At 34.5% G+C, this 12,402-nt stretch overlaps 1 protein-coding gene across 9 annotated transcripts in view; it reads left to right on the forward strand.

The window, feature by feature from the left end:
- Positions 1-535: 535 nt before the first annotated feature.
- Positions 536-12,402, forward strand: part of LOC129938868 (uncharacterized) — a 50,305-nt gene continuing 38,438 nt past the window's right edge. For 5 of the 9 annotated variants that reach the window (XR_008780489.1, XM_056046678.1, XM_056046675.1 and 2 more), the window contains exons 1-2: positions 1,469-1,548; positions 2,881-3,028. Coding sequence is in view for 8 of the 9 variants with exons in the window: in XM_056046678.1 (XP_055902653.1) it covers positions 1,484-1,548; positions 2,881-3,028 (213 nt within the window). In the remaining variant the exon portion in view is untranslated. The other 4 variants (XM_056046682.1, XM_056046681.1, XM_056046679.1 and 1 more) reach the window with 4 other exon arrangements.

The following is a 12,402-nucleotide window of genomic DNA, read 5'->3' on the forward strand; positions in this document are numbered from 1 at the left end:
TTCAATGAAATTCTAAGCCGATATCTTCAGATAAAGTTCCTTTTTTTGCTTGCATAGATGTTAAGAGTTTTTATTTCACTGCAGGTGAACAAGTTCAACTTAAATTAATGTCAAACGTCAAACAATGCCTACGCCACTGCCAATAACCCTTATATCTATCAAATTCAACGACAAAAGATAAACAACTACATCACACATGTATAACTCTGGGACAAAAAGATACTTGGTAGTATCTATAGATGTATCTAAGCCTATGTTAGACACTATGTTTTAATTCAATTTCGTACCTATCTTATTGCTAAAGCAGTCAGCCCGGCTCAGAGTCAGAGCAGAATTCTGAGTACTCGTACATATCTCTTTACAGACTTGACTGACTGACTCACTAAAAATTCCAAACACAAATAAAGGTAAGTCTAAAATCTATCTATACATCAGACCAATATATACCTATGTGAATCTAAAGGTTTGGTTGGTGTCCGTAAGGCAGACGCCACCGCACGCACCGCGCCGCTCCGCCGCTCTACCACAGCCATCCATCGCCATGCCATGCCGAACGCGATCGCTACTATGTTTCTCTTAACTTGATAATTTAAAACTCAGTTTTAGTTACCACGAGATCGTTGAATAGAACGTAAAGTCGCGGACAAAATAAAAATCATTGGATACAATTTTTTGTTTGTTTGTTTTTTAATTATTTTTAATTCACTTATTTGTATTTCTTTTATTGTTCTGTCAAATTGGTGCGTGCGCTCTTTTTGTTTTTGCAATAAACATTGTAAATTCTTTTATTTTGAAAGTTAAAATAATTAAAAGTGTTTACAAATATTTATTTAAAGACTAAAATTACACAATTTCTTCCAAAAACAAAACAAATACTTTAACATTTTTCATGAACAGTTTATTTATTTATTTATTTATACCTGACGACATTGAATTCTGTGTGAAACTCTTTATTTGTGTGATGGTTGAGAATGAATTTATAATTTAGTTACCTTTGTATATTTTTGTTAATATAAGTGATGAATTTTTGATATATTCGATATAAGCAAATAAATCCCCTTGTTCATCAAAATAAAAATAAAACAAAATTATTAACTGGTTTTTTGTCACAAAATTTAACAATATTGAAAAGTCTACTTGAATTAAAATAAATATAAAAATAAAAACTGATAGGTACTTATAGTTGGTTAGTTGCTATAATAAGAAAACCGGTGGGTGTATCTGGATATACTATTTGCGCGAGTTCGGATTGAAGTTTTTTTTGTATCTTCTCGTTCCTCTTGTTAGGTTCAAATTCAGTCTAAAAAAGGTTTACAATCGCTGGCTGGCTTGAACAATGACAGGCACACATAATTGTGTAGGAAAAAACTTGAGTTCTTGGATGTTCTGGATTTTAAGTTGCTTTTTTTTTTTTGTTTTTTAGAAACCCACGAGATATCCAAAATGCAAATGCGAATATTTTATTTGTTGATTTTCTTATTTTATGGCGGGTTTATTTAAAATTGGCATAAGATTGTATATTTTATTAACACCTACAATTGCGTGTAGGTAGGTATAAGATGTGTATTATGTATTGTGACCCTGGAAATAAAATTGAATACAATGACTTGTGATTTAAGCATCAATAGCACATAACAACCTACTTGAGATATGTTTATTAATTCATCTATAGAGGCAGTCTTGACTTTAACTACATTATGTACATTGTAATTTTTATTTTTTATTCATACCCACATAACATATTTAATGCATGTTTGTACAGCTTGACGTTCAATTAATGGATTATTTCAAGAGATATAATTTGTCAGGTTTGAATAATGTCGTTAAATTCTTTATTCAATATTCTATATATTGTTAGGTAATAAGACACAGGTGTTAAATCTTTATTAATTTGTATTTTGAGTATTTATTAATTGCTTTGCCAACTACTTTAATTATGTATCTCTTAAACTTAGCTTAATTTTGGAGCCTTGAATTTTGCAACCACACATGCAAAATTGTATTGTTTTTTTTTTTAAGTTTTTATAGAAAACTAAAATCAGATTTCCTTAGTTATAAGGCTTCATAGATTTCATAGAACCCTAAACAACTCTTATAGATTACAGATAATATGAAGAATTTTGAAAACGTGATAGAAAAATGTAAATGCACAGAACAACAATATTTCAAAGAATAGTCAAATTCTAAAGGTCGGGATTACATAAGTTAAAAGATTTACAAAAATTATACTAATATTGTAGTACATTGTAGTAGCGTGTGGCGTAATTGTTAGTGCGCAGATATGGCATACAAGATGAGTTCAATCTCTGCCTTTGCCACCTAAAAGTTTTTCACGGGCACTGCCTCTAGAGCGGAATTGACAAATCCTCTTGAATTTTCAATTAGGGTTGAACCAAACATTGAACCATCAATTATTTTAACACATTTATTTCTTTAGTTAAAGTTTTTATTGTTATTGACCTTAAAGAGTCTCCTGGCAAATTGTTTCTTATTATTCTGAGGGTTGCCGAAAGTTGAATTAATTGTATTCAAGAGCCATTTTCAGAACTTGTACTAATCGTTATAATTGTCCTCAGAAGTTTATTTTAATATTTGGAATCAGCCGTTTTGTATTTCAATACTAACAATTTTGTAGTAACAAGTATTGAAGAAAATATTTAAAATTTATTGCTAAAAAAAAATTGATCATAAATCAATTTTTTTCACGACATAACAACAATATAAAGTAGTGCCAATTGAAAATGACTCATTTCTAAACAATTTGTATTCTCAATCTCATCATGACCGAGGAATTTTTGCAGTGAATCATTAAATATATTCTGTTCACATTATTCATTCTCAACTTTTATACTTATATATAGTTTGTTTTTATAAATCTAGTTCATCAAAATTAATAAAACAAAATCAAATACAGAAAGACAATATAACAAAAATAATTAAAACAAAAGATTTGATGTGCAAACCTGCTAGTGTCACCATGCGACCGTATTTTGGATTACTTCTACTTTGCTTTGGATTTTTAACAGATGTAAGTACATTTTATTTTAACTAATAACAATATCAAACAGAAGTATCAATAATTTCTTTATAAGTACAATGTCTATCGAATAGTCTTTCAAAGGAAGGAACAAATGTTTTATATGCTTTGTAGAATTTTAATAGAAAAGTTATAATGTTTGCTAGTTTATATAAAGCATTTAAAATTCATGTCAGCAAAAGCTTATGAATGTTCCTTAAATGAACTACAATTATTTATTTTATTTTTGTCACACAAATTTGTTATTCGTCATATTAAATTTTTTCAATTGTTGTGAATCATCATAGAATGCATTTATTTTCTTGTCGATGATAGAATAAAAAAAAAGCTTTCTTCAAGCTACAAGTTGCTCAGTAAAAACAATTGTAAGTAAATAACACAGAATCGTACTGAATTTAATCTTTTTTTTATATTGTTGACAATTAAGTCTGTTTATTAGTTGACCTTATATATAAGAAGTCACATTTTACCACTACGTGAAACCCAGGTTGGTGACAACACATATCATTCGGAGTTTAACATTCATGGTTATATCTTAGTACAAGTATTCTTTTTTCACCACGGTTTAGTTGCTTAAGTGAGAAATGATGTTGCCTACCAGCTTCTACCACAGCATGGTCAATGTATTAAAACTAACTTTAATTACATTTTATTCAAATTTACTGTTCAAACGCGCATAATCATACGTGTTTTATTTATCACAGCCAAAGTCTGGATAGTAATTGGACTTCCAGCGAATTCAATGCGCTTTCCGACCCTATAAAGAGAATTATATCCCATTTCTATGCAAACAATTCTTCTTAACTGCACTATTCTGGCCAGCCAACACTAGAATTAAGGTATGTCGAGATTTTTGCTGAATTAAAGCACCTGATTGAGTTAGTTGACAAGCCAACTCGGATTTGTGACGTTGTAGGCAAACACTCTAGACTTGTTTCTTACCTCTGATCCTATAAACATATATGGTCAGTGTACTATCGCCTCTATGCACATTAGACCGTTGTGTCATATCTGCTTATTTCGCATGCCATAAACAACCCTCTTAAGGTAAAAACCCCTACTAGAACCGTGGGGTAATATGAGAAATACAACAGGGTTAATAAGGTTCTTCCGGAACCTTAACTGGTCACTATTCTTCCCCGGTATGGACGTTAATTCCAGCGCAGATATGGTAACAAACATAATTTTTTGTGAAATGAGAAATTTTATCCCAAATATGTTGAAATCTATCAAACCCTAAGAAAATTCATGATTTGATTCGAGCTTCAGAGAGGTTATTAGGATCAAAAAAGTAAGTTTCTGGATCTACAAATCCAACCCCACTAAAAAAAATTAAATTAAATTAGGTGGCGCAACAGTCCGTAGAGAACCAGGGCCAAGTGACTTACAATTTTCAACCATTCCTGTGTGCGAGTAATGTTATCAGGAATGGAGGGGACCTACAGTTTATATGTCGAATCCGAACGGCTTGATTGAGAAAGCACTTCTTCATGACAATTACTCTTGGAGAATTTGTCAATTCCTAGCAAGAGGCAGTAATCGTGAATAAAACTGTAAATGGCACAGGCAGGGATCGAAGCCAAGACCTCTCGCTTGACAGTCCAACGCAATTTTTTTTTTCAAATAAATTTGTATTAATTTATTCTGAAAACTATCTTAAAGCTAGACAAAAATGCATAAAACTTGCCTAAATAACCATAACTTACAACTAACTTACTGGTCCCATACGGACACTCTTAGTTAAAATATAGCACTAAATACTAATGCCTTTCGAGCCCAAAGCTCTATTTAACTGTAATTCATTTTATTTATTTGTGTTAATTAGAAAATTAAAAAAAAAATAATTTGATTATCTTTTTATTTTTACTTAAAAACTAACTTTAACTACCTATTCTACCTATAAACTACTGAAAACTAGAACAACCACAGCAGCAAATCTATCCATCTTATATTTTTTGTTTTTCATATTTTGTTGTCCTTTTTTCCGTATTCCATGTTTTTTTTTCTATATTTTTTGTTTGCATTTTTTTTGGTGCCAACATGCCTATTTTACTTAAAACTAAACCCTTAAACTATAAAACAAGTATATAAGCCGGCCAAGGCTTACAACCCCATCCCGACTACCCACTATCAAGTGCCGATTGAAGCCACCAAAACTGGTTCTCTTGCTTCACCCTATAAGTTCGGTCAAGTTCGGACGCAGCCCTATACTGAACCGAATGAGCTCTGCTCCGCCTTGTGCCATGACGTCCCGATTGTACAGGAGTCGCCTATCCACGGTTCGTCGTCTGACGTGGTATATTAGCGGAACTGCCAATCTATCCTGTATCAGACCGCATCTATTTAAAAAGAGGATTTGGTGGAATGAAGCCGCTCAAGCGTTCACTCTCAAAATACTCGTCGTTCGGATAGAACGCCCCGAAAATTTAATTGTTGGTCGAAGACATACGTAGCTCTTGCAATGTGACCTCAAACGAGTTTTATAAATTGTCAATTCTGTTGATTCGAGCTCCGTTGTATAATACCTCGTCGGAATAGTAATGCACGTAAGAAGATTCGGCTTATCGATATAAGCCGGTACAGCATCGTAAACACTGCCACTTGAACACCCGAAACTTCTCCATCTGGGAAGGAGCAACGTTGAACCACACAGTACAACCCTAATCGATCATTGGCCGTATGAGGGCCATGTAGCAAATGACCTTCACTCTTGGGCCAAGCCGACTGCTAAAAAACAGCCGTTACGTCAGAGCGAAGGTTCATCTAGCCCTTGTCAGAGCAGCATTTATATGTCTGTTGAAATATAAATACTGATCTAAACAGATACCGAGGTACTTCACTACACTTTGGCTCGCTAATCTTTGCCCGTGAAGATAAACCATGATCATCTTGCGCAAAATCTTGCACGTATCCCTCGTGGCCCTAGCCAACGGAGTCCGGAACAGAATTGTCTCCGACTGCTGGACACTTATTTTCAGTTTCCAGTCGTTTCAATATCGCTGAATCATGTCAAATCACGCTGCAAGAGAATTGTAATAGCCTCAACCTTTCGGGTCGCTCTGTACGCAATTAGATCTTCGGGGTAACAGTCAAACGCACTAACCATCATGCCACGGGTACTACTGAAGAAAAGTGGAATAAATTTAAACAAGCTAGAAAGACCTCTTAAGGACTTATACGACGCATTAAATTTTTGCTTGACCAGAAATTACGGCAAAAAATACTACAATGTCCCAAAGGTAGTACAAATTTCTGGTCATTTGAAAAATATGTGCGTAACTCCTTTTGTAAGATCGATTATTAAAGCCAATTTGCTTATAGCACATTTTGCTATTAATTCGACGCTGCCAATGAGTGACATGACTCCTCCAGTACTTTAAAGTGTAAACGATTCTATGGGACGAATTTTCTTTCGTACACGTTCCGTTACTAGAGTACTTAAAAATCTTGACATACACAAATCTGCTGGCCCGGATAGTATCCCCGCTATTATTCTGAAGTGGTTTTCTTCAACGCTGTCAAAACCACTGCATAAGCTTTTTCATCTATCCGACTCCTCAGGTCTCATTCCGAGCGGACGGAAAACCGCATTTGTCCAGTTTATTTCCAAAAAAGGCCAATCTTCCATCAATCAATCTGAACACCTTTCAATTGTAGATATGATCATCACAAATTACTTGTTGTGGAGTGATCACTAAGTGATCTGCTAAGTGTTTAGGTTTTCTCCGAAGATGCAAGCAGTTTTTCACCTCTTCTGATCCGGCTGTAATTTACAAAGCTTATATTTGTCCGAAACTCGAATATTATTTTCATATTTGCGATGGTGGCACAATAACGTCCTTTGAGTCTTTTGGATATAATTGAATAGGTGATCGATTTATTACTGTGACATTTGCTTCTCTTGAACGTGGCCGCAAGGTGTCATGCATATCATTGTTTTATTGATATTTTCACATACAATGCTCTAGTGAAATAGTCAGTTGTATTCGTCCACTTAAAGAATTCAACCGTAACACCCGTACTTCTAGGAATTCTCATCAATTTACCCTTAGGCCCAATTTCGGATGTTCTGTTAAGTAAAGAGATCATTTTTTTAGCTGCACTGCACGAATGTGGAATGCTTTTCCAGGCCCAATTTTTCTACCACTATCCGTTATATGTTCGCAGAATACCAACACAGTTCGTATTTTTCGAGTAGCTGTCGAGAGTAAACATGGCAAAACAATGGACATTGGAGGAAGCCTATCAACTTATTGAAAAATATGAGTCAGTTGAATTATTGTGGAGAACTATGGATAAATCATTTCGCGATAAAAATAAAAAAAGCGTAATATTAACCGAATTTGGGTAACAGTTATCGTGTTCTGAAGACAAAATAAAAAGAAAACTGTTGAAAATTGTGGACAGACGTCTCTCACAATTCTTTCCGTTTTACATACTGGAATCGGAGAAAGGTACTGAAGGCTGCCGTATGAATCACCTGCACAGATCATTCAATTAACTTTTAGTTTTGTCTTCGAAAATAATTTTCGATTCATATGTTTACCGAATGCTAAAAATCTAAGTGTTACCAGTATATGCTCATGTAGTGGTATGGCTTCCGTTAATTTGGTATCTGTTATACAAATTATGGGTCCAACGTTTTGTATCTAAAATTCAATTTCACTAACTGACAAAAGACAAAAATTTCGAAACAGTTGAGGATTTTCAATTTGAAGTTCTCTTGAAAGAGCATACCCCGCACCGAATTGGTGACGATGATTTACCCAAGGTTTGACCCAACATTTTTTTTAATTCTTTTTTAAGAACAGTGCCAATAATTATAGCAGCTGCAACTCTTCGCTTGTAAGAATACATGGCCAACTGATAATATGCTAGCAGAAGAAATTTATCAAGTTGACACGATTATGAGAGTTTCCTGGGCAAGAAAACTCTTAATATTCTAGCAGAGAGCTCGAGATAGCAAAACATCTAAAATTTGACTTTCAAATGGACAGTCTCCCGAGAGTTGTTTCGAGAGTTAAACGCACCTTAATGCCATCTTTCTTTTCTAATTGACATTTTTTTTTGGTTCTCCAACACTCTTCCACATTTTTATAAATGATCTTTCTGCAATTTCTAATCCGATACAATATTTCGCTGAAGATAGTACTCTTAGCTTTTCAATGAGACTGAACACCTCGATATTCTCGGTATGTGTGTCACCAGCCACCTCTTGTGAATTGATAACATACGCGATGTCGGCAAAAATGCCGCAAGGTGTTTGGGTTTCCTTAGGCGATGCAAGAAATATTTTACCCCTTCTGATCTGGCTGTTATCTACAAGACTTACATACGTCCAAAGCTTGAGTATAGCTCCCAACTCTGGGCTGGTGCTCCTGCAACTAACTTAAGCCTCTTGGATAGTATTGAACGTAGAGCATTTAAATTGATAGATGATAATATCATCATAAGTTCATTTACTTCGCTTGAACATCGTCGTAAGGTGTCTTGTCTGACTCTTTTTTACCACTATTTAAACGACTTATGGTCTAGTGAAATAGACAGTTGCATTCCTCCCCTTAAACAGTTCAACCATAATACTCAAGCTTCTAGGAATACTCGATATCCTCGAATACAGTATATCCTCGAGCCCAACTTATGCTGTACTGTTAAATACAGAGATTCGTTCTTAAGCCGTACTACGCGAATGTGGAATGACTTACCACACTCTGTCTTTCCCAGCCATTGCAATATTCAGGAATTTAAAACCAATGTGCACCGACATCTACTTCCCTCTCTCCACTTTCTAGTGCTTAGACTGTGCCTCTGCATAATAAGGGTAGTACTATCCCCTTGAGTGCTTATTATAAAAAAAAATTAAATAATTCAAAACAAAAATTTGCGACTTGTGTTACATATCAATAACCATTTAACTCCATAAAAATTTTAAAACTATCAATCAGTTTATCAAATTTTTGAGTATAAAACTGTAGATTCTTGCATAATCATAACCTTTATACAAACTATTCATTTAAGGCATCTTATGTGCAACTTTTTTGTATTATTTTTGTATCAAGCCATCTTTGGTCCTCTTCAAAGTATTGCTTAAAATTATGAATTTGCATTTAGACAAACTTTTTAAAACTTCAATATTATTTCAAATGCCATCAGGTGTCGAAATACGTGGGATCTGAAAAGACTTTTCCTTTTCTGTCATTTGATGCAATTATGTTAATTAAAAAAACAGGTTCCCTTTTTAGGACTTAACTTCCACTTTTAAAAGACTTTTCCAAATAAAAAAAAGTCTGTCTGTATTATTTATGATGTCATTAATGATGTTCCATAATTTCAGTTTCACTCACCATCAGCATCACAACACCACGCAGCAAGTTTTATCAGATTAAAACTTTGTTGCAATTAATTATACTTATATATTTTTTAGATCTTGTTCTCTTTTCTTTTGTTTTAATTATTTTAAACTTAAAAATTAAAGAACTTTCTTCTAACATAGATACGATTAATGCCTGAAAAAATGTCTAACGAATTTCTCGAAACACTTTCTAGATTTAGAAAAAACAAAAATTAATTTTCCAAAAGCATAAAAATGGCTATCTGTCATCAGGAAGGCAGCAGCATTAGCCTATAGTCAAGCCTGCCGTTGCATTCAGCATTCTAATTCAATTTGTCTATTTAGACGTATCTGATGTATCTCTTTAATATCTTTCCCCAAACGTGCCGGTCATTTCAGTATTCTTACCTAGGCATTGGATTTATTACTTTGTTGTGGAAAAAATTAGAAGAAAATATTATTGCTTTATCGGAAATCTACTCGACGAATGAGAATTGAGGTAGAAAATGAAAACGCAATTAACGTCTTATGGCACTGGCATCATATAGCTTTGTGGAAACTTGAAATTATGAATACCTTTACTGCTATTGTAGCTTCTGTAGCTCCAGTGACCAATTTTAATTTTTTATTATATTTTTGTTTTGTTTAGATACAAAGCAGTGACAAAGACAGTTGGGTTTTACAACAACGATGACCTAAAACAACTTATTCATAGAAAATATGTGAATATGAAAATATGTTCAAGACCCAAAAAGGTTTTAATATTTTTCGGTAGTCGTTTTTCTACCAAATTCTTGTTTGACATGCCCAACCCAGCCAAGCTCTTGCAAAAAAAGTTCATACATTCGCAATTCAAACATTCCAAAACGTTTTTTTGAGTTTTTTTTGCAACTTGGGTAAAATTGTAAAACAATTTATTTGATCAATTAAAAATTCACCTCAAATTGGAGCAAGAACTTTAAACTCGGCCACAAATAATTGTTGTCCGTTTTATTTGTATCAAAGTACATTTATGGGTTTATTTGGCCACCCATAGACCTGATCTAAATTTGTTTCATGAGCTCGATTGTGCGGTTAAACATCAAGGCTTTCAGGTTTTATTTTTAATATTAAACAATAAACCAAAGCTCACTACCCACATCATATTTTTGTATCTGGTTTATAGTTTGACGCGGAATTGTTAATTTTTATTCAAGCAGCCATATGTTTAAGTATTACGTCATTATCGGTGCACATGCGAAGGCATAGACTCATATGAAGCCTAGAGCTTGTATCTATATACTTTCATGTCTGATTGATGAATTTATAGTTGGTTTTATTTAGTTTTTTTGTTTTAAGTCTTGAATTAGCAAAGATTATTCATGCATGGGAAATTAAATACTAAAATTATTTATTCAAAATGCAAACGCTCTGGCGCTGTTGAAGTTTGATAGATTGTGGAAGGATTTCCTTGTTATGGTTTTGTAACTTAAATAATTTTATTCGTACATTATGACGTTAAACAAAATACGTATATAAATTGTAAAACGTATTAACTGACGATTTTTGCTTCCACGGTCTTCATCCGAAAGTTGGTAAACTTTCAGGAGGCATGTGTCCCTTCTAGGCTAATTCTTCTAACATTATTAAACTTTTTAGACATTAAATAATAATAACCTTTTGCTCACAATAAGCTATATGGTCTCTGGGTATTCCCTAACGGGATATTGGGTTCGAGGGTAGTTTCCTACAATGTGTTGGAGCTCCCTCCAGCTATACCCCAATATCGACGTTACCTTTTCGAAGCGTATGTCCAATGCATTGCCACTTACGTCTCTAGTCTTTAGGTTCCTTACCTGTCTTATCTTCCTATGAAGGACCTCATTTGAACTACGGTTTGGCCAGAAAATCCTTAGGATGTTACAAAAACATCTATTCACGAAATTTTGAATTTTTCTTGTAATGGATGAAGTAATCTTTCAAGCGCTGCACCCATAAGGAAGCATTTGTGCTAAACATTCGTAGCTTTGGCCCAGAGTTATTCCTCCATATTTTCGATAACATACCGAACGCCGCTTTTGCTTTCGCCGATGCGAAGATGACGTCTTGTTTGGTTCCGCCTTCGATGGAGACGATACTTCCAAGGCACTGAGAGCTCTCCACTTTTTCCTCCGGTTGCGAGGAAATATTTATTTGATAGGATGGTCGAGTTCCGAGGCTAATCATTTTTGTTTTGCCGGAATTAATTTTCAGCCGCACAACTTCTGTTTCTCTTTCCACACTTGTTGTCGTTTGATGGAGATCCATGATCCTATGAGAGAGTAGGCAAACATCGTTCGAGTAATCCAAGTGCTTTAAATATGATAAGAAAGTCCAAAGGCCTTATCGCTTATCATCAACAAAAACAATATTGGCGACAGAATACAGACCTGTCTGACTCGGCTATGGATTTCAAAATCATATGACAGAACGTGACACTTGGATCCATCATATTATGTTGCTTTAATAATAGCAATAAGTTTTTCTGGAATCCATCCCCTCCGTAAAGCTAACCAGATATACTCCCTGTTAACGCTATCAAAGGCCTTCCGAAGTCGATGAACAGCAGGTGTAGTGGTGCTCGATAATCAAAGCACTGTTCAATAATGATCCGCAGGGTGTTGAATAGATCAATACAGGAGGATCCAGCACGGAATCCTGCTTGTTCGGCATCGAGTGTGACCTCAAGGTGTTCTCTGATGCGTTTCAGTACGACTTTTGCTACTATTTTGGCAACGGCAGGTAGAACGCAAATTCCTCTCCAGTTTTGGCATTTTGTTAGATCTCCTTTTTTTGGGAGCTTGAAGATAACTTTCTTCTTCATCGGAAAAGCTTTCGGTGGTCCAGGTTTCTTTTATGAGCGGATGAAGCGGATGATACCTTTGGTTGAAAGAGATTGAAACTAAGGTTGTAATATTCACTAATTTGGTAGTGAGTAAGACAATTACGTTAGTCAACAAGAAAACTGCGTTAGTCAATACGATAGCTGCTTAGTCAATATGACAACTTCGGAAGT

This window comes from Eupeodes corollae, chromosome 1 (assembly GCF_945859685.1).
Source record: "Eupeodes corollae chromosome 1, idEupCoro1.1, whole genome shotgun sequence".
Lineage (NCBI taxonomy): Eukaryota > Metazoa > Arthropoda > Insecta > Diptera > Syrphidae > Eupeodes > Eupeodes corollae.